This window comes from Ailuropoda melanoleuca, chromosome 11 (genome assembly GCF_002007445.2).
Source record: "Ailuropoda melanoleuca isolate Jingjing chromosome 11, ASM200744v2, whole genome shotgun sequence".
In the NCBI taxonomy this organism is placed as follows: Eukaryota; Metazoa; Chordata; class Mammalia; order Carnivora; family Ursidae; genus Ailuropoda; species Ailuropoda melanoleuca.
In genome coordinates, this window is record NC_048228.1 from 49228376 (window position 1) to 49247894 (window position 19519).

At 36.8% G+C, this 19519-nt stretch overlaps 1 protein-coding gene across 1 annotated transcript in view; it reads left to right on the plus strand.

Annotated features, from left to right (window-relative positions):
- CNOT6L (CCR4-NOT transcription complex subunit 6 like) overlaps positions 1–19519 on the plus strand; it is a 114108-nt gene that overhangs the window by 70790 nt on the left and 23799 nt on the right. Inside the window, exons 6-8 of the mRNA XM_011219098.3 lie at positions 8657–8725; positions 11335–11492; positions 13530–13684. Coding sequence (XP_011217400.1) covers positions 8657–8725; positions 11335–11492; positions 13530–13684 — 382 coding nt within the window. The remainder of the gene's footprint in view (positions 1–8656; positions 8726–11334; positions 11493–13529; positions 13685–19519) is intronic.

The following is a 19519-nucleotide window of genomic DNA, read 5'->3' on the forward strand; positions in this document are numbered from 1 at the left end:
TCTTGTTGATATGATGTATCACATTGATTGATTTGCGAGTGTTGAACCATGCTTGCATCCCAGGTATGAATCCCACTTGGTCATGATGGATAATCCTTTTAATGTACTGTTGGATTCTATTAGCAAGGATCTTGTTGAGGATTTTGGCATCCATATTCATTAGAGAAATCGGTCTGTAATTCTCCTTTTTGAGGGGGTCTTTGCCTGGTTTGGGGATCAAGGTAATATTAGCCTCATAGAATGAGTTTGGTAGCTTTCCTTCTGTTTCTATTTTTTGAAATAGCTTTAGGAGAATAGGTATTATTTCTTCTTTGAATGTTTGGTAGAATTCCCCAGGAAAACCGTCTGGGCCTGGAGTTTTATTATTTGGAAGGTTGTTTATCACTGACTCAATTTCTTCATAGTTAATTGGCCTATTTAAGAAATCTATTTCTTCCTGTTTCAGTCTTGGTAGTTTATAGGTTTCCAGGAAGGCCTCCATCTCTTCCAGATTGTTTAGTTTTTTGGCATATAGCTGTTGATAAAAGTTTCTAATAATCCTTGCAATTTCAATGGTGCTGGTCGTGACCTCTCCCTTTTCAGTCATAATTTTAATAATCTCAGTCCTTTCTCTTTGTTTTTGGACAAGTTTTGCCAGTGGTCTATCAATTTTATGGATTCTCTCAAAGAACCAGCTTCTAGTCCTGTTGATCTGCTCTACTGTGCTTCTGGTTTCTAATTCATTGATTTCTGCTCTAATCTTGGTCAACTCCTTCCTTGTCAGTGGGTTAGGCCTGTCCCTCTGTTGCTGTTCCAGTTTCTTGAGGTGAGAATATAGAAACTGCATTTTAGATTTTTCTATTCTTTTGAGTGAGGCTTGGATGGCTATGTATTTCCCCCTTAGGACTGCCTTTGCAGTATCCCATAGGTTTTGGACCGTTGTGTATTCATTCTCGTTGGTCTCCATAAATTGTTTAATTTGTTTTTTGATTTCCTGGTTTATCGAGTCATTCTTGAGCAGGATGGTTCTTAGCCTCCAAGTGTTTGAGTTTCTTCCAGGTTTTTCCTTGTGGTTGAGTTCCAATTTCAGAGCGTTGTGGTCTGAGAATATGCAGGGGATAATTTCAATCTTTTGGTATTGGCTGAGACCTGTTTTGTGTCCCAGAGCATGATCTATTCTTGAGAATGTTCCATGGGCATTTGAATAGAATGAGTATTCTTTGGTTCTGGGGTGTAGTGTTCTATATATATCTATGAGGTCCAACTCGTCGAGTATGGCATTCAAAGCCTTTGATTCTTTGCTTAGTTTTTGCCAGGGTGTTCTGTCTATTTCTGATAGTGGGGTGTTGAGGTCACCCTACTATTAATGTATTTTCATCTATATGTCTCTTTATTTTGGTTAAGAGTTGGCTTGTATATCTTGCTGCTCCCTGTTGGGGGCATATATATTTATAATTGTCAATCCACTTGTTGAATACTTCCTTTAAGAATAATATAGTTGCCCTTCTGTATCTCTCTCTATGGCCTCTAGTTTAAAATCCAGTCTATCTGATATGAGAATTGCTACTCCAGCTTTCTTTTGAGGTCCATTTGCGTGGAAGATGGTACTCCATCCCCTTACTCTAAGTCTGAATGCATCTTTGGGTTCAAAATGAGTCTCTTGTAGACAGCAAATGGATGGGTCATGTCTTTTTATCCAATCTGCAACCCTGTGGCGTTTTATGGGAGAGTTTAAGCCATTTAGATNATGGGAGCTTTTAAACCATTCACATTGGCAGTGAGCACTGAGAGAGAGAATTTTAATGATGCCATGTTGCCAGTAAAGTCTTTGTTTGTATCGGTTGTGGCTTTCTTTTCTGTATCACTCTTGGGGCCTTTTTACCTTTATAGAACCCCCCTTAATATCTCCTGTAGGGCTGGTTTCGTGGTTACGAAATTGGTTAATGACTGGCGATTCTGGAACGTCTTTATTTCTCCATCAATTCTGAATGACAGCCTTGCTGGATAAAGGATCCTTGGCTGCATGTTTTTCTCTGAAAGAGCTTTAAAAATGGCCCCCCAACCCTTTCTCTCATTCCAGGTCTGTGTAGACAGGTCTGATGTAATTCTGATACCTTTGCCTTGGTACGAGAGAAATTTCTTTGCCTTGGCTGCTTTCAATACTGTATCCTTGGATCTAATATTTGCAAATTGCACTATGACATGCCGTGGCGTAGGTTTGTCCTGGTTGAGCTTGGGTCCTCTCTGCCTCTTGGACATGAATGTTTGTTTCCCTTGCTAGATTAGGGAAGTTTTCAGCTACAATTTATTCAAATATGTCTTCTAGACCTCTGTTTTTCTCCATCTCCTCGGGGATGCCGATGATTCTGACATTGGATCGTTTCACTGATTCAGTAATCTCCCGTAACCTACATTCGTGGGTGTGGATTTTTTTAAGTCCAGCTTCTATTTTCGTTTTTTCTTCTACTAACCCATCCTCCAATTCGCTAATACGTTCCTCTGCTTCGGTGACCCTGGCCGTCAGAGCCTCTAGTTTTGACTGCATTTGGCCCGCAGAGTTTTTACTTTCTGTCAGATTCACTCTCATTTCTTTCCTTAGGGATTCTATATTCTCAGTAACATTTTCGTTAATACTTTTTTCAATTCTACTCATCATTTTGACCATTGTTGCTCTGAATTCCATTTCTGATAATTGGGNAGTTTTTACTTTCTGTCAGATTCACTCTCATTTCTTTCCTTAGGGATTCTATATTCTCAGTAACATTTTCGTTAATACTTTTTTCAATTCTACTCATCATTTTGACCATTGTTACTTTGAATTCCATTTCTGATAATTTGGTTACATCCATATCCATTATTTCTGTGGCAGAGGTCACAGACTCACTGTCTTTTCTTTGCTGGGGGTGGGGGCTTCTCCTTCTTGTCATTCTTTTTTTTTTTTTTTTTTAAAGATTTTATTTATTTATTTGACAGAGATAGAGACAGCTAGCGAGAGAGGGAACACAAGCTGGGGGAGTAGGAGAGGAAGAAGCAGGCTCATAGCAGAGGAGCCTGATGTGGGGCTCGATCCCGTAACGTCGGGATCACGCCCTGAGCCGAAGGCAGGCGCTTAACCGCTGTGCCACCCAGGCGCCCCCTTCTTGTCATTCTGATGAGGAGAGGTTGCGGGGTTGTCCAGAGCCCAAATTATTGACTGTGTTCCAGGCCATGCACCTTGTTTTATAGGGATCTTAGGGATGTAGGCTTCTTCTTTAAAGATTTTATTTATTTATTTATGTGGCAGAGAGCCAACCAGCGAGAGAGGGAACACAAGCAGGGGAGTGGGAGAGGAAGAAGCATGCTCCCAGTGGAGAAGCCCACTGAGGGACTCCTTTCTGGAACGCCGGGATCACGCCTTAAGCCGAAGACAGGCGCTCAATGACCGCGCCACCCAGGCGCCCCGGGTTGTGGGCTTCTTGATTTTTCAGCCTGCCTTCTGGGGGAGGGGCCTGCCGCGCTGGTACTCAGGTATCCCCGTTTGGGTAGAGTCTCCGTTTCCCCTGCGAGGGGGGATGGGGATGGGCACGCTGTGAGCTGGTATTTCCATGCTTTTGTTCTCTGGCAGCTTTCCCTGGCGGTCTGCTGTGCCTCTTCTGAGAGTCAGAGCAGCCGCGGCCGAATTTCAGCCTCTGTCACAGAACAGAGGGATTGCGGACCGTTCTCCACTAATATTCTGGCCACTTTAACTCTGTGTCTGTTGGTGCTGCTTGACCCTGCAGTGTCCTGGGATGTGCGCCCCACACCTGGTGTCCCAGCCCTCACTTCCAGGGCCGGCGCGTCTGTGTCCTTTGTGTTTCTAAAGCCGCCAGCCGCCCCGCGCGCGCACTCCCAGAGCTCCTGGTCTCAGTCTGGATCCAGTGAGCACACCAGAGTTCCGGAGTTCCGTCGGATGCCTGGTGGCGCACGCGCCCGGCTCACGGTCTCAGTCTGCTGTCTCGCGGGTGCCGGTCCGGGAGTCCGCCCGCCTGCTCCCCCGTGCAGGTGGCTACCGCTTCCCAGTGCCCGAACGCGGCAGCTCCCTCCCCCTTCCGTTTATCTTCCGATATCTGTGCGAAGTTTCACGGTTCCTGCTTAGTACCTCAATACTCAGCGCTGGAGGTGTTCATTTGTAGAGATCCAGATGTATCTTCCTGTGTCTCAGGCTGATTCCGTGGATGTTTGGCTGGTCTGGTACCTATCTAGCTCCACTCAGGGGACCGGCTGAAAAAGGGGTCCCCCACTCCTCCGCCATCTTAACTCTCTCCCCTGAGAGAATTCTCTCTTTGATGTTTTTGAGATTATTTTTTGTCTTTAGTTTTCAGCGGTTTATGATGTGTCTTGGCGTTGATTTCTTTGGGTTTATTCTATTTGGTTTGCTTACCTTCTTGAATGTTTAGGGTTATGTCATTTTCCAAATTGGAGACATTTAATCATTATGTCTTAGAATACTTTTTAAGCCCATGTTCTTTCTCCTCTCCTTCTGGATTCTTATATGAGTCATAGAGGTATGTTACAGTTCCACAGGTCTCTCAAACTCTGTTCATCCCCCCCCTCCAGTTTATGTTCCTTTTAACTGTTCAAATGGAATACTCAGATTCACTAATTTTCTTTGGTTATCTTTATTTTTGTGCCCTTCCAGTGAGTTTTGTTATTTTGATTATTGTATTTTTCAGTTGAGTAATTTCATTTTGGATCTTTTCAAAAAGTAGAACTTCTGCTTCTTTGGGCTTTTTATTTTTTTTGTTTCAAGAGAATTTGTAATTACTTCTTGAAGCAGCCTTATGATGGCTGCTCTAAAATCTCTGTCAGGTAATCTCAACATCTGAATTCTGTCTGTGTGGGTCTCTGTTGATAGTTTTTTCTCATTTAATTTGTGATAGTTCCTGGTCTTTGGTATGACCAGTGATTTTCAGTTGTATCCTGGATATTTTGAATGCTATGTTTGGAGACTCTTGATCCTTTTAAAATCAAATCTCAATTTTTTTTTTTAAAGATTTTATTTATTCAACAGAGATAGAGACAGCCATCAAGCAGGGAACACAAGCAGGGGAGTGGGAGAGGAAGAAGCAGGCTCATAGCGGAAGAGCCTCATGTGGGGCTCGATCCCATAATGCCGGGATCACGCCCTGAGCCAAATGCAGACACTTAACTGCTGTGCCACAGATACTTAACTGCTGTGCCACCCAGGCGCCCCCAAATCTCAATTTTAGCAAGCAGTTGCCCAGTTTAGGTTTAGCGTATGGGTTCTGTTGGCTTTTCCAGGCTCAGCTGACACCCTTACTGTGGGCAGACCAGGCCCCTGCTGCTGATCACTGGAGTGGTAGGTTGGGTTGGCTCTCTCGGGCTCTGTTAGAGAGATTGCCATTAGCATGTTGGATTACTACTGCCACGGAGTGTGAGTTTCCCACCTCAAACTTGATGTACTTCTCCTTTTTGGCTTCACTGGCGAAAGAAATCAGGATTTTCTTGCTGCCCTTACCACCCCCCCCCCCCCCCCCCCCGTCTATTCTTCATGGTTCCAGGGTTGGCTGCAGGGCTATATATCACCTGGTGTGGCATGTATGGGAGATATAAATGGGAGGATTACTATTTTATCACCTTGTAGGCATGATCCTGAGAGACATATTACTATGTTAACTGCTGTCTCTTCTTTTCTATTAATGAGAACAGACTTCCATATTGATCCAAATTCTAGTACTGTGTCTGGGACTATATATATATCTGTTAAACAGTCTTTTATTTTATTTGATGGTTTGTCATATCACTGACATTGCAGTTTCATCTTAAAAACATTAAGTGTATGTCACACATGAATATATTATTCTCCTTGTAAAAATTCCTATAAAGACTAAAATTTTCTTTGACCACTACCTTTAATTCCATGTCCCCTCCATGGTAAGTAAACACACTTGTAAGTTGGGTGTGTGTTCTTGTAGATATTTTTATAGACATTTATATATAAGAATTATACCACTAGAAGTGTTATGATTCATGTGTGTTTTTAAAATGTTTTCTAATAAAACATGTTCTGTTTTATCATTGTATATATGTATATTTAAAGATTTATTTATTTGAGAAAGAGTGCATGCATAAGCAGGGGGAGGGGCAGAGGGAGAGGGAGAGCCTCAGGCAGACTCCACGCTGAGTGCAGAGCCCAATGGGGGCTTAATCCCAGGACCCTGAGCTGAAATTAAGAGTCATCTGCTTAACTGACTGAGCCACTCAGGTGCCTCATCATTATATATTTTCTAGTTGTTTTTACTCAGTATTTTTTGTATAGTTTTCCAAGCTTGTATAGCTTTTGTATAGCTTTAGCACACATGTATCTATCTTTTTTTTCCTTAAACTATAGCATAGATTTCTGTAAAATGGTTATTAGCAATTTACCCTTGTTTTTGCTATTATAAACAATATGGTAATGAATAACTATTTGAATGCTTCTTTATGCAGATAGGGCTGATCCCAGGAAATAGAATTGCTGAGTCACAGGGTCATGGATGTTTAAATTTTAAAAGATGATCCAGCTTATCCTCCCAGAAAGCTCCCAGTTTATATTCTTACCAGCTATATATGCAAGTATTCCTATCTTATCACCATCATCAGTTCTAGATATATTAAAATTTTGGGGACATCTTGAATAAAAACATGCTCTCTCATCTTTTTATATTTCCTGGTTACTGGTGAGATACAGTGGTTTTTCATAGGTTTTTGGCTCTTTGGATATTGTTGATGAATATTTTGCACTTTACTTATACTGATATGTTGTGATGTATTAATTTAAATATATTAGTAAAGTTTTGGGAGGCACCAGACCGTCAGCATCACCGTACTTGTTTTATTTTGAGGATTTTTTGATTTTTGAATTTTTAACCATTTGCTGGTAGGGAACCCAACAGCTAGAAAGTTCCTTGTTTACACTTCATTGTATTTGTATATTGGGCTTTCCATTCTTTAGATAGTTTTCATGATTGTGGCATGGCATTCCTGGCAGGCATGATTTTTTCCAGGATTCAATATGTTGATTCAGGTGGATGGTTTGTTTGTCATCTTACGATAACCTTCATTCCTTTCCTGGCAAGATACGGACTATGCAAAAATAATCATTCCATGTTGTGAAAAGTATGGATGCTAAAACATACATCCTTTGGATAGGCTTTTGGAAAACCAAAACGGTTAGTAAAGGGAAACTTTTTTTTTTAAGATTTTATTTATGTATTCGACAGAGATAGAGACAGCCAGCGAGAGAGGGAACACAAGCAGGGGGAGTGGGAGAGGAAGAAGCAGGCTCATAGCAGAGGAGCCTGATGTGGGGCTCGATCCCATAACGCCGGGAGTACGCCGTGAGCAGAAGGCAGACGCTTAACCGCTGTGCCACCCAGGCGCCCCAAGGGAAACTTTTAAAGACCTTAAATACTCTGGTAAATTTCTTAGATTGTAAATTTCTAAAGATCTTAAATTTCTGTGGCTGGGTGAAGATAAGAGTGTTTTGTTTTAAGTGAGTACATTTCTCAGCCACTACATTCCCTGGGAAAATATGCAAACTTCAATCTAATTGTCCTGTAATTGTCAACTTTTTTAAAAGGAAAAAGTGAAAACATAGTTAAATCTTAACTTAGTGAATTTTCTCTCATCTGGTAGTCGGGTAGCTTTTACTTCCATGGTATTGATAACCATATCTGAATAATTAATGTTTAACCAGTGCCTTCCTTTTTTCTGTATAATGTAGTTCTAATCTCTTGTTTTATATGAATGTTATAAAAAAAATTAGGAAATGAAAGCCCCATTATAAAATTCATTAGCTTTTATTATGCATTCACCTGTGTTTTTTTCTATTTTAAAGATATTAGAGTATTTCAGTTTGTTAGTATTTTGGAACTTCACATAGCTTTGATTTCCCAGCAGGAAAATTTACACTATTTACATTTGTAATTAAGACATAAGAGCTTATGTAAGGTTGTGTGTGTGTGTGTTTAAGATTTTTATTTTAGAGAGTGTGGGTGAGCAGGGGGAGGGGGAGAGGGCAAGGGAGAGAATCCCAAGCGACTCCCTGCTGAGAGTAGATGGGCTCATCCCAAGACCATGGGAGCATGACCTGAGCTGAAATCAGGAGCTGGATGCTTAACCGACTGAGCTACCCAGGCACCCTGATCTTACTTAAGGTTTTAAATAGGTACTTCTTGGGGCGCCTGGGTGGCTCAGTTGTTAAGTGTCTGCCTTTGACTCACCGTGTGATCCTGGAGTCCCGGGATAGAGCCCCAGCATTGGGCTCCATGCTCCACTGGGAGACTGCTTCTTCCTCTCCCACTACCCCTGCTTGTGTTCCTTCTCTCACTGGCTGTCTCTCTCTCTGTCAAATAAATAAATAAAATCTTTAAATAAATAAATAGGTACTTCTCGTAAGTACTGTGTGAGTGGAAATGCCAATAATGAGTTTCCTAATTTTTCATATGTTCATTATGTGTTTTCTGCGTAGGTCTGCTTAAACTCCCTTTGGCTTCTAAATCTTCCTTATATTTCAGTATTAGATTTTTAAGTCTGTTGTGGGCCATTATAGCTGAAGAGAAAACGGAAGTTGATTTGACATTATAAAGTAAATGATACTGAATTTAGAAGCACTTGAAATTAACTTACATTTATAAAAGATTTTTCCTCCCCCCAGTTCATCCAGAGCAGCTTCCTCCGAGGCCATGGATTACATTAAAAGAACGAGACCAAATTCTGCCATCAGGTAAATAGTTTCTCTTATTTTTCTTTGATTTTTTCAGAAATAGTTGAAATGCCATTTGGGCTTTGTGATTTAAGTATTACAAGCCTTCATTTTATGCCCACAAGGTAAATGAGCTTCAAAAACTGACAGATTTGAAAGTTAAAACCCACATTAAGGCCACGTGTAGGAATCTCCTCTACCTTTCACAGTGATGTAGCTCTTGGTTTTACAATTATTCCTTGTAATAAATAAAGCCTTCCAAATAAGAATATAAATAAGGCCTTCCAAATGGCCTCTTCACACAGGGTATTGGGTGACTTAAAAAGAAAAAATGAAAAATAATGAGTTTTCTTCTGAAAATTTTAAACTACTTGGGTACTTTATCTTTCTTCAGTGGGTAGAGTGAAAGAATAATTTAGACTGAATCTGTATTTGCTATGTTGGAAACAAAATATGATTACAAGGCCAATGGTGTAGAAATGGTAGAGCTTGAGTGGGTAATTTAAGGATATAGCTCAGCATTTGGAGAACTTCGGTAATGTAGAAAATATAAACCTTTATCTCTTGTGGAGACCAATAATGATTTGACATCATTTATGGTGCTTCTTACTACTTGTTAGACATTTTATGATTGGGAATTCTACTTAAAATTATGAATTAGTATTTCTCTAAATGCCTTCTTTTTAATCACAAGAGTAAGTTTTCATTATATCTAATTTCATTTTAAAATTAACAAATGAAAATTTTATTGTTTTAATACCAAGGTTGGCTCTGTCACTGACACATTAGTAATTTTTAAAGGGTAAATTACAGAACTTCTTATGTATTTTTTAAGTCCTTCTGTTTGTGTACTTTTTTAAAGAGGATTCAGAAAAAATTACTTGCTTTGAAATTGGGAAATGGTAGGAAGTATAACATCTTCATGGTTCTGTTGCATTTTAATAACACTGAGAAATAACTGCATATACAGTACATTTTTGTGTCTTCCAGAGGCAGTAATTTTAAACTACCACACTCTTAGAGTCACAGGATCAGCCTGTTCTAGGAGGTACCGTGTCAGTGTTCCATCATGAGCAACACTTCCATTAACAGAATGCACATTGATGGTCTGAGTAAAAGGAATACCTAAGGTTTTCTGCAAGTCTTATCTTTGGTGGATTTATTTTGTTTAGCCTTCCCTAATGCATAATTAATTGTTCCTTTTCTGATTTTAAAAATGCCATTTTCTGGTTCTTCAAAGTAATCCTTTCTTGAGCACTAGTGAACATAATCTTGAAGAAAAACTTTCCTTATACTGCACACGTACATTTTCATTAAGAAAAAGAACTACAGAAACATGATTTCATCAGTTGTTGAATTCTCAAAGTAATGTGTTCTTGGGTTTTCCTTATTGAAAAATGAGTATGGATTTTTCTCGGGATGTGTTGTACTTTCCTAAGTAGAATCTGACTGCTTTTACTTCTATGAGTAGGGAGATGTCTATAATAACTTATGATTTATAGCTACAAAACTATAATGATAGTTTTGTAAGAATCGGTACCAGATAGTGAAAAAGCTAATGTACTAAATGGCCTCCAGTTTGATCCCCAGGGGACCATTGAACTGAGTTTCTCTTAATACTTTCCCCATTATTTGAATCCTAACTAACTTCAATCAAGTATTATTACCTAGTTATTTGGAGTCCTCACCTTTTTTTTAAGTATGTGATTCACAACCATCCCTGCCCATTATAATCATCAGGGATGCTTTTAAAAATATGAATATCTAGACCCTAAATAACTTATTCAGCCTTGAGCAGGGCTCTGGGTATGAGCACTTTTAAAGAACACCGTATAAAGTGATTCTAATGGGTACCCTGGAGAGAGAATTACTGATAAAAATCAGGGCTTTTCACACTAATGTCCATGTGAATCACCTAGGGATTTTGTCAGCTTGCAGGTTCTGACTTGGTAGGTCTTTGGGTACCACAGAGTCTGCATTTTTGAGTTCCTAGGTGATAACTGATGCTCTTGGTCTTCAGAGCACATTTTTGGGTAGCAAGGCTATAAACTTTGTTTTCCTGTTTGTTTACAGTCCTTTTATAGTTCAAGGGCATTTTAAAATGAGAATTCAGTTTCAGAAATGAATATATGATTTGGCAAAAAGGATTCTGTTATAACTAAACTTTGTTAGTCCATATCCTTCTGGCAATAAGAGCAGTAAGAGGCTCCCAGAAGTATTAAATAATGGATATTTTGTTAATAAAAATTAATGAAGATAGAGTCTTCTAATGAACAAAACTAAAATTCACTTTTGTTCCACTTATATAGAGCTTTGCTCAAAAAATTTTGTGCAAAAAAAATTAACATTCTGACTTCGAATTTGAATTTTTATTAAAATAAATTTCCTAAAAATCTAAAATATGAACTGTAAGTCTAATTCTAGTGAAAGAACTTTGATGTGATGGACTCCAATGCAGTCTTAGTAGATACAGTTTAACAGAATTTTGCTGAAGGCATTTCACAGTGATGATATTTGGGATGCGTTTGTGTGCCATCTGTGCTTGTGCAGGTATACACATGATACTTCTTTTTGAAAAACTTGCTTAATTTTCTCCCTTTTGTCTTTTGTTTTTTTCTCCCACTTCTTAGCATCATTCACGGTTATGTGTTACAATGTGTTATGTGATAAATACGCCACCCGGCAGCTATACGGCTATTGCCCATCCTGGGCATTAAACTGGGAATACAGGAAAAAGGGAATTATGGAAGAAATTGTTAACTGTGATGCAGATATCATTAGTCTTCAGGTAACACTATAGAAATTAATTGTCTGAGGGCACCTGACTGGCTCAGTTGGTAGAGCAGGCAATTCTTGATTTCAGGGTTGTGAGTTTGAGTTCCACATTGGGTGTTAGAGATAACTTAAAATCTTAAAACTTAAAAAAGGAAATTGTCTGAAACTTTAAAGGTGAACTTAATAGATCTTATTTCCGGGAGAGAGTCTGTGATCAAAACAACTCAAAAGGAATTGTTTTCCCTGTTCTTAGAAAGGGATTTTTAATAAGCAGGTAAGACGTTTCCACAGTGGAACTGTTCTGCTAAGTACAGCCATCCACCTATACTCATTTACTATTAAATGAAAGTAATCTCATCCATTATTCATGTGAATGGTTCATCTTATGAGCAGATCACTGGTATTGTTAAAGAGAAAACTGCAGAAGGTTGTATCTTTTAAGAATGTGAATTTAGCTTATTATGTTATCTTTAAAAAAAATAGTATTTGTCCACTAGTTCCTTAATGATAAACATTGTAAACATTTAAAAATATTGTGCTATAAACATGCAATTTTGCGTTTTAAAAGCCATCTCTGAAATTTAAACTCTTCTATTTTATAACACTTTATTATAATTTAATTGAAGAAACACCTTTCTGTTGAAATATGTGTTTTAGCTCTTCAACACTCAACTATTAAATGGCCAAGGTTTCTAGGTAGTATTTAATAAACTTTTTTCTTAGCAACTTTCAAAGCATATTACATGTTTATGAAGGTATTTTAAAATTTTAAGTGTTATAATTTCATAGGTGCTTTTTAGCATAGCCTGAGAAGAAATTACTTTTTCAATAATTTTTGGTACTAGAGTAGCTTGATAATTTATGTTGTCTGTGGTTCATATGACTTCTGGGAAATAATAAAAATCTTCAAAAATTAAATTTTCTTCTAAATACTGAGAACTGACATAGAATTGGGGGGTGAAGAAGGAGGCAAACAAAGTTACCCTTGTTGTAGTTACTTAGTTGTCCTCTTTTTTATTTAGTATTTGTAGTAATGATAGCCTTGCATTCTTCTAAGTATATAGTTTGAAGGATAAATACATAATTTAAAAGTATTTTTTATTGTAAAGGTAATACTATAGTATAAAATGTTCATTCTAGAGAAATTAAATATTTTGAAAAAATATAAAGAATGATGGGGGCAAACCCTAATCTCATAATCCAAAAATAGTTTTTGTGTTAAAACTTCTGAAGTATTGTACACATTTTTTAAATTCATTTTCCTATTTATTTACAGATATATTTTCAAAATAAAGTTGAGATCACACTATTGTACTTCATGGTACTTCATGCATTTTCCATATTACTAAAATTCTTCAAAGCCAGTTCATTATATGAATATATATTTATTGATTTAGCATTTTCTTTACTGTTGAACATTTAGGCTGTTTATTAGTCTTCACTGTTATAAAATCATCTTATGAGCATCATCGTACACAAATCATTATCTTCACATTTGGTTATTTCATTTGGAAAGATTTGTTAAAAATATTTTATGGGTCAAAGAATAAAATAGCCTAACTTAAAAATACTGGATTCAACAGAGACCATTGGATGATTGGTGTTCAGGTATCCAAAAATACCTTAAATTAGAATTTTTGGTGATAGATCTTAAACTTCTCACAATCCCATTGCCGTTGAGAAAGATAAATAATTTTAAAAATTACCCCTCTAAGTAAAACTTACTATTCCTTACTGTTAATCTATAATATGTCCAATTTTACCAGTTTTGAGGAATTGATGTACAGTAGAATAAACTCTAAATTGGAACTAAAGAGACTTGGGACCACCTAGCTGGTAAGCAAGAGAAAATCCTGCAACAGTTCAGGTTCTTGCAGGTTTAAAAGCTGCCATTGTCAAATGACTGCTGCTAGTGGTAAGGTAGGATAGATAATATTTGTTATGTGAATTATTTTAACTTAGTCACATCTTACTTATACTGCTAAACATTTTTATGCCTTAATCAGAGCTTTCCTCTGTCATGTCGATGACAACTTTTCTTTCACCTCAGGAAGTGGAAACGGAGCAATACTTCACTCTCTTTCTGCCAGCATTGAAGGAGCGTGGGTATGATGGATTTTTTTCTCCAAAGTCACGTGCCAAAATCATGTCTGAGCAGGAGAAAAAGCATGTGGACGGTTGTGCAATATTCTTCAAAACAGAAAAGTGAGTTAAGGAAACAAAGCATAATGGTGTATACTTCTTTAACACACAAATTGACAAAAGCTATCTAGAAAGCAAGAGTTGTAAAAATTAAAACTGTTGGTAATGTTATATTTCTTAGCCTGTATTGGAAATAAGAATGTGTATTATACTTTATGCTTTATTGCCAAATTACACTAAAAATTTTGAGAGGTATATGCTTGAATATGGTATTATCATAGCTCCAAATATATTTTCATGAAGTAAAATATTCTAGTTAAAAAAAAAAAAAGCGTAGTGCCTTTTAAGATTTGAAATGAGTGATCTGAGTTTCCTTCTGTGATTTTTGTTTTGGTAGTTGGCTTTTTCAGAATCGTTAATTTTATTAACCTTTTTCATCCTTTTCAGTTAACATTTCATATATTCAGTCATTCACTAAATGTTTACTGAGCATTTGCTTTGTGACAGGTGCTGTGCTTGTCAAAATAGACATAAAGGTAGACAAGACATAGTTCCTAATCCCACTCAGAGCTCTGGTCTAGTAGGAAAAGGTAATCGTATAATAAAATCAAAATAAAATAAGTTATATATAAGATAGATATTTGCATAGATAGATGAGGAAGGATGGAAGAGAGACACAGCTTATGGAGGTAGAGAGTTAAAGGATTGACTGAGATAGGACAGTGGAAAGCAGTCATTATCAAACACATAGAAAACGTGGTTTTTGTTTTTTGGGGGCTGTTGATGTAGCTGATTAAAGTAAGTCAAAGATGAGAATGTTACAGATCTGCTTATTAAAATACATAAATGATCTTGTAGAAGCCTTTGTTATCTTGTGTGCATTGGATTCAGGAAACTGCATTTCCTACTTGAGGATGTAGAACCACAGCACACTCAGAAATCTGTCTCCTTTTGAGTGCGGGCTGAGTAGCTAGATGATTACAGGCAAATTTAGTTACCATCTTGAGGAAATGAGGGAAGCATGGTTTTTTGCCTCAAAAAGGCCTGCTAGTTTTAAAGTGGAAAATACAAAGGAATCTCCAGTAGAAGACTGAAATGTGTAAAATCTGATAGAGGTTGAATCCCATGGTTAATTATTTGGGTTTGATACATTAGATAGGGAATCATCTACTTATAGGATAAGCATGTACTATTTTTCAATATTGCCCCCTTTTTAATACCAGTTGTAACAAAGCCAGTTACATGTTTTTATTGATTCAGCATTTATGTTAAGTAAATGAATTAAGTGAATTTGAAAGATACTTGGCTTACTTTTTCTCATTTATTTGTACCTACTTTCCTGTCGATTCTGTGAATTTTTATTTATTTTATTCTGTGAAATTTTAAGAGATATTCTCATTTTGGCTGATAATTAGTGCATAGGCCTGCAATATTTGAGGTTAGAATATACTAAATTCTTCTGGTTGGTTGGCGATTTTTTTTTTTTTACGAATATCAGAATATCAATAGATATTACTTTCATATACTGTTAGGCCTTTTATAGATTCTCTTATTGAATTTTTAAAGCAGTTCTCAGAGCTAGGGGTAGAGCTATATTCTCATTTTTATACATAAGGAGACCAATGTACAGAGAGTTGTGTGGCTTCATAGTGCCTTTAACCATGGTGCTAAACTGAATTTTTAGGTTTCTTACTGAGCTTCTGGTATTACTCGTACCTCTTAAAAGTTTACCTCATTTGGAAAAGTTGCCCTGAATTTGATGTTTGTTACCTATATTCGTATACACATTTCCTTGAAATACCATAATTGAAAAAAGAGTACTGGTAATACTGAGATAAGATACCAGGTTCTTTTTCCATTTGCCATTGTTTTCTTCCCAAAGGAGGATAATGTAATTTTTATCATTCCCATCACAGTTTGAGAGGAAAATCTAAAATGCCTTGATAATTTACTAGAGGTAGTTAAGATTTTGAACTAACAATTATAGCTATTACCTAGGAAACTTTAAACAATGATGTATTTGAAAATCGATGCTTGAATTACTAAAAATGCTGTGAATTAGTTAAGAGGTGAACACATAGGAAATACTTAGGTGCATCATTTTGTTTTCTTTCATACGTCAGCTCTTTGTGTCTGAGTAGTAACATGGATCCAGTAACAGATGAATACTTTGAGTATAATACCTTATTATATTCTTTTGTGAGCAGTATCAAATACTGGCCAGTGTCGTATGAGCTAACGATCCAGTGCCAAACTCTTTGAAATTTAACACAAAGTATACTACTATGCCTTTATTCTTTCTTCAGGTTTGAGAGAGAACACAGAGCAAAGAAAAGAATTGTGAAGCCAGGTGGTTCTCCTACTTATGCAGCTATATAATCTTGAATGAGTCACTTACCCTTTCTGGGCTTATTTCTTCATGGATATTTATTTGTATATTACGATCTAAGATAATTTCTATATGTAGTTAACAAACCTGACAAAGTCAAAAGATAGCTGTAGGAAGAGTACTTCAAGTCTCATTCTCAGAGTCTCATTCTTCTAAAACCAGAGTATCTCATAATTCCTAATCTTCATTGGTAACAGTTTTTCCCTTCATGGAAAATGGTGATACAGAGTAGGTAACAGTAAATAGAAACTAAAATATTTACTGTTTTTAGCAAAATACTGTAATAAAAATTTCTTATCCATTGTAATGAAAGGATAGGATGTTGCTTAGTAAAGACTAGGACACAGATTACCAACTTTCAGAGAACCGGAATACAATAAAATAGTCTTTGCATCATATTCATTGTAATTTAATCTTTGGGGCTTCAGAAGGCACTTCAAGATTTGGCAGGACCTTTCAGTCATCATTACGAACATTTTTTGGGTAGTTAGATGCATGGAGATACCAGATAGAAGTTTTGATTAATAAAATGCTAGAAGTCATCTTTTGCTTTGTCCTTTATCTCAGTAACTATTATTATCTTCAGTACAAAATATTTTATAAAATACGTGTATGTATGTGTTTTTGTTGTGTGTATGTGTATGGAAAGACTTACTATAGAAAAGTTTTTTTAGACTCAAATTTTCTTTTGCCATATTTTGTCCTATAGACTTATCAGTTAGTAGAAGTGGGCTTGAATCCAGATACACGATTTGAAGAAATTGAAAATGGAGAAAAATGGAGATGAAACAAGACCTAGAATCTAGACTTACTTACTGTTCCTGAACTTAGTAGTTCTGATCTGATCATGCTTTTTTTCACATCAGTGAGAAAAGGAAAGATGAGAACAACAGTGTTAGAATAGGTGACCAATACACTGTGGAGAAGCAGTCTCTTCCAGTGGAACTTAGAACTGGGTTGTCATGGTGCTTGGTCTTTGCTGTATTGTCTCTGCTTTCTAACCTGCTTCCAGTCTCAGATTTACCAGGTAAGGCCAAGTCTTTGCTTTTCCTTCCTGTTATTATAGTAGTTTTGTGCTTGAGAAGAGGGGAGCCGGAGGTTATAAGATCATTCCAAAATGACCTAATGTGATAATTCCTTCTCATTGGTTTCTCAGATACTGATTTCCTGTGTCTTCGGTGGTGGTTGCATTTAGAATTTGCCTTTGTGATTTTTAAAAAACAGATAGTGATTTCTAGTTTCTATTGTTCACTCTCCCATAAATTTAATCTGGAACATAAAATTACTGCTTTGTGCCACAAATGGCAAAATATAGTTAGTAATAACTTTCACCTAATTTGAGAGGTTTCTTCTGGGGCTAAAATGATCAAGAATATAAAAGTGGTTTTAGTGGTTCAAAGAGTTGTGCAAAGATAGGTAGGATATTGCATATCTACTTTTCTTCCCTATTCATCCCAGTCTCTAAGCTCACCTTTTTTAGCAGGTTCTTTTCTGGCACTCCCATAATTATTTAAAGAGATCCAAGAACACATTTTACAGCATCTTATCCTAAATATACAGTAAAAACTTCTGTTTGGTTTAGGTTTAAGAGTGCTGGAATATGATCCAGAAAGGGTCATAGTTTACTTTTGTGTGGTTTTACTCTTTTCTTGACTATGTACCTTTTGTTCCTTTTGGCTTGTAAATGAATTCAGGGAGGGGATATTATTCAAGTCTTATATATTGTTTTGCTTGCTTATAGTTGGCACTCACTGTCCTCTCTCTACCATTGATTTAATCACATCACAGCCCATAAAATTACTTCTAGATCACAAGCTAGTAAGAAATTGAGTTATCTCATTGTACTGCTTGAAGGCTGTTTTGGACATGTTCTTCCTGTATTTGAGATATTCAACCTAATACTCTTCCTCAAATTATGTAAGACAGTTGGGGTCTTTGTTTTTTGATTACAGCAATCTTTATTATATATGATCTCTCTATGCCCATATGACTTTCTGTAAAATAAGACTTCAGAAAAGTAAAAAGAAGAATTCTTAGACTAAAATAAAAAAAAATAGCATGAGGATTAATGCTTATAGCATCTGTGTACTCGGTATAGAATAGGAGTAATAAAATGAATTGAAATAGAGACAAGTTAGAAGATTTTACATTATTAACCAAGGCTTGAAGGTTTGAATTAGTGAATGGAAAGTAACTATAAACCAGTATGTTTTTTTTCAAAACAAACATCTAATAGAAGGAATGAGGAAGACATCTCTCTATGTCAAAATGTCACCCATAGGTAAATCTGTGAGACAGAAAGTCAAAGCAGAGTAGAGTGCGTTTGGTTATGTGTAGGAGGGGAAATTAAGAAATAATATTGGTAAGGTAGTATGAAGAGAATATGGATAAATTATTTCTTACTATACTATAAATGTATTATAAATATAGTATGAAATAAACACAAAAATAAGACAAGGTGTAGGAGACTACAGCTGTCTGCTCTCGTGCTGGAAATTGTCTTAAGGCAGAATACCCGAAAAATTCTTACCGTGCAAGAAGTATATCTTGCTCTTGCTCTTGCTCTCACGGTAAAGAAGGAACTTCTTTGGTTCCTTAGTTCTCAACTATCTCTTTGGTTCTTCAGCTATTGGTGAAGGGGTGCCTGGGTGGCACATTTGGTTAAGCATCCAGCTCTTGGTTTCAGCTCAGGTCGTGGTATCTGGGTTGTGAGATGAAGCCCTGGCCGACATCAGGCTCCACATTCAGTTCGGAATCTGCTTGGGACACTCTGTCCCTCTGCCCCCCACCCCCAGCCCAGCACGTGCTTTGTTTCTGTCTCTAATAACTAAATCTGAAAACAAACAAACAAACTACTGGTGAAGCTGAAATGATAAAATTCGAGAGTGTAACCCTGTCCTCTTTAGTATTTGTAAGGACCAAGGAAGGGAGTGTTTGTTATAAGGATGTATGTACTCTGTTTAGGAAAATTGCGTTTATTTTTCTGAACTTTTTGAAACCACAGATACTAAAAAAGTTGATACTTCAAGAAGATTGGGAAGTCAAAAGTGAGGCAATACAATCATTAATTATACTGATACGTTGAAGAAAGTTGAAGGGGTAGGTGGAAGAATTAATAAACTGAATAATTGTTTAGGATTCATTTTTAAATGAAGAAAAGTCAATAGCCAAGCATGTGTTTTAAAAAGAAGTTGACTGAACCTGTGATCTTTGCCAAGAAGACTAAGAAAAAGCAGAGGCTTGGTGAAAATGCTAAGAAGGATATTTTAAATACCATGCACTTAAGGGATATACCCATTGTGGATTGTGTAATCACTAATTGAAGATCAAGGTATAAAACAGCTATACAGCTTCTGTTTTGCTTTCATGATCTCTGTTGAGAATTATCTTCAAAGTGGAAAGACTAAGACGAGGTGAAGAGGAGATTGGTAAGGCAAGAGAGACACTAAACTGCCTGAACTAGTTAGGTTTCCAAATCAAGATAATTATAACCCATGGTACTAAAAGAT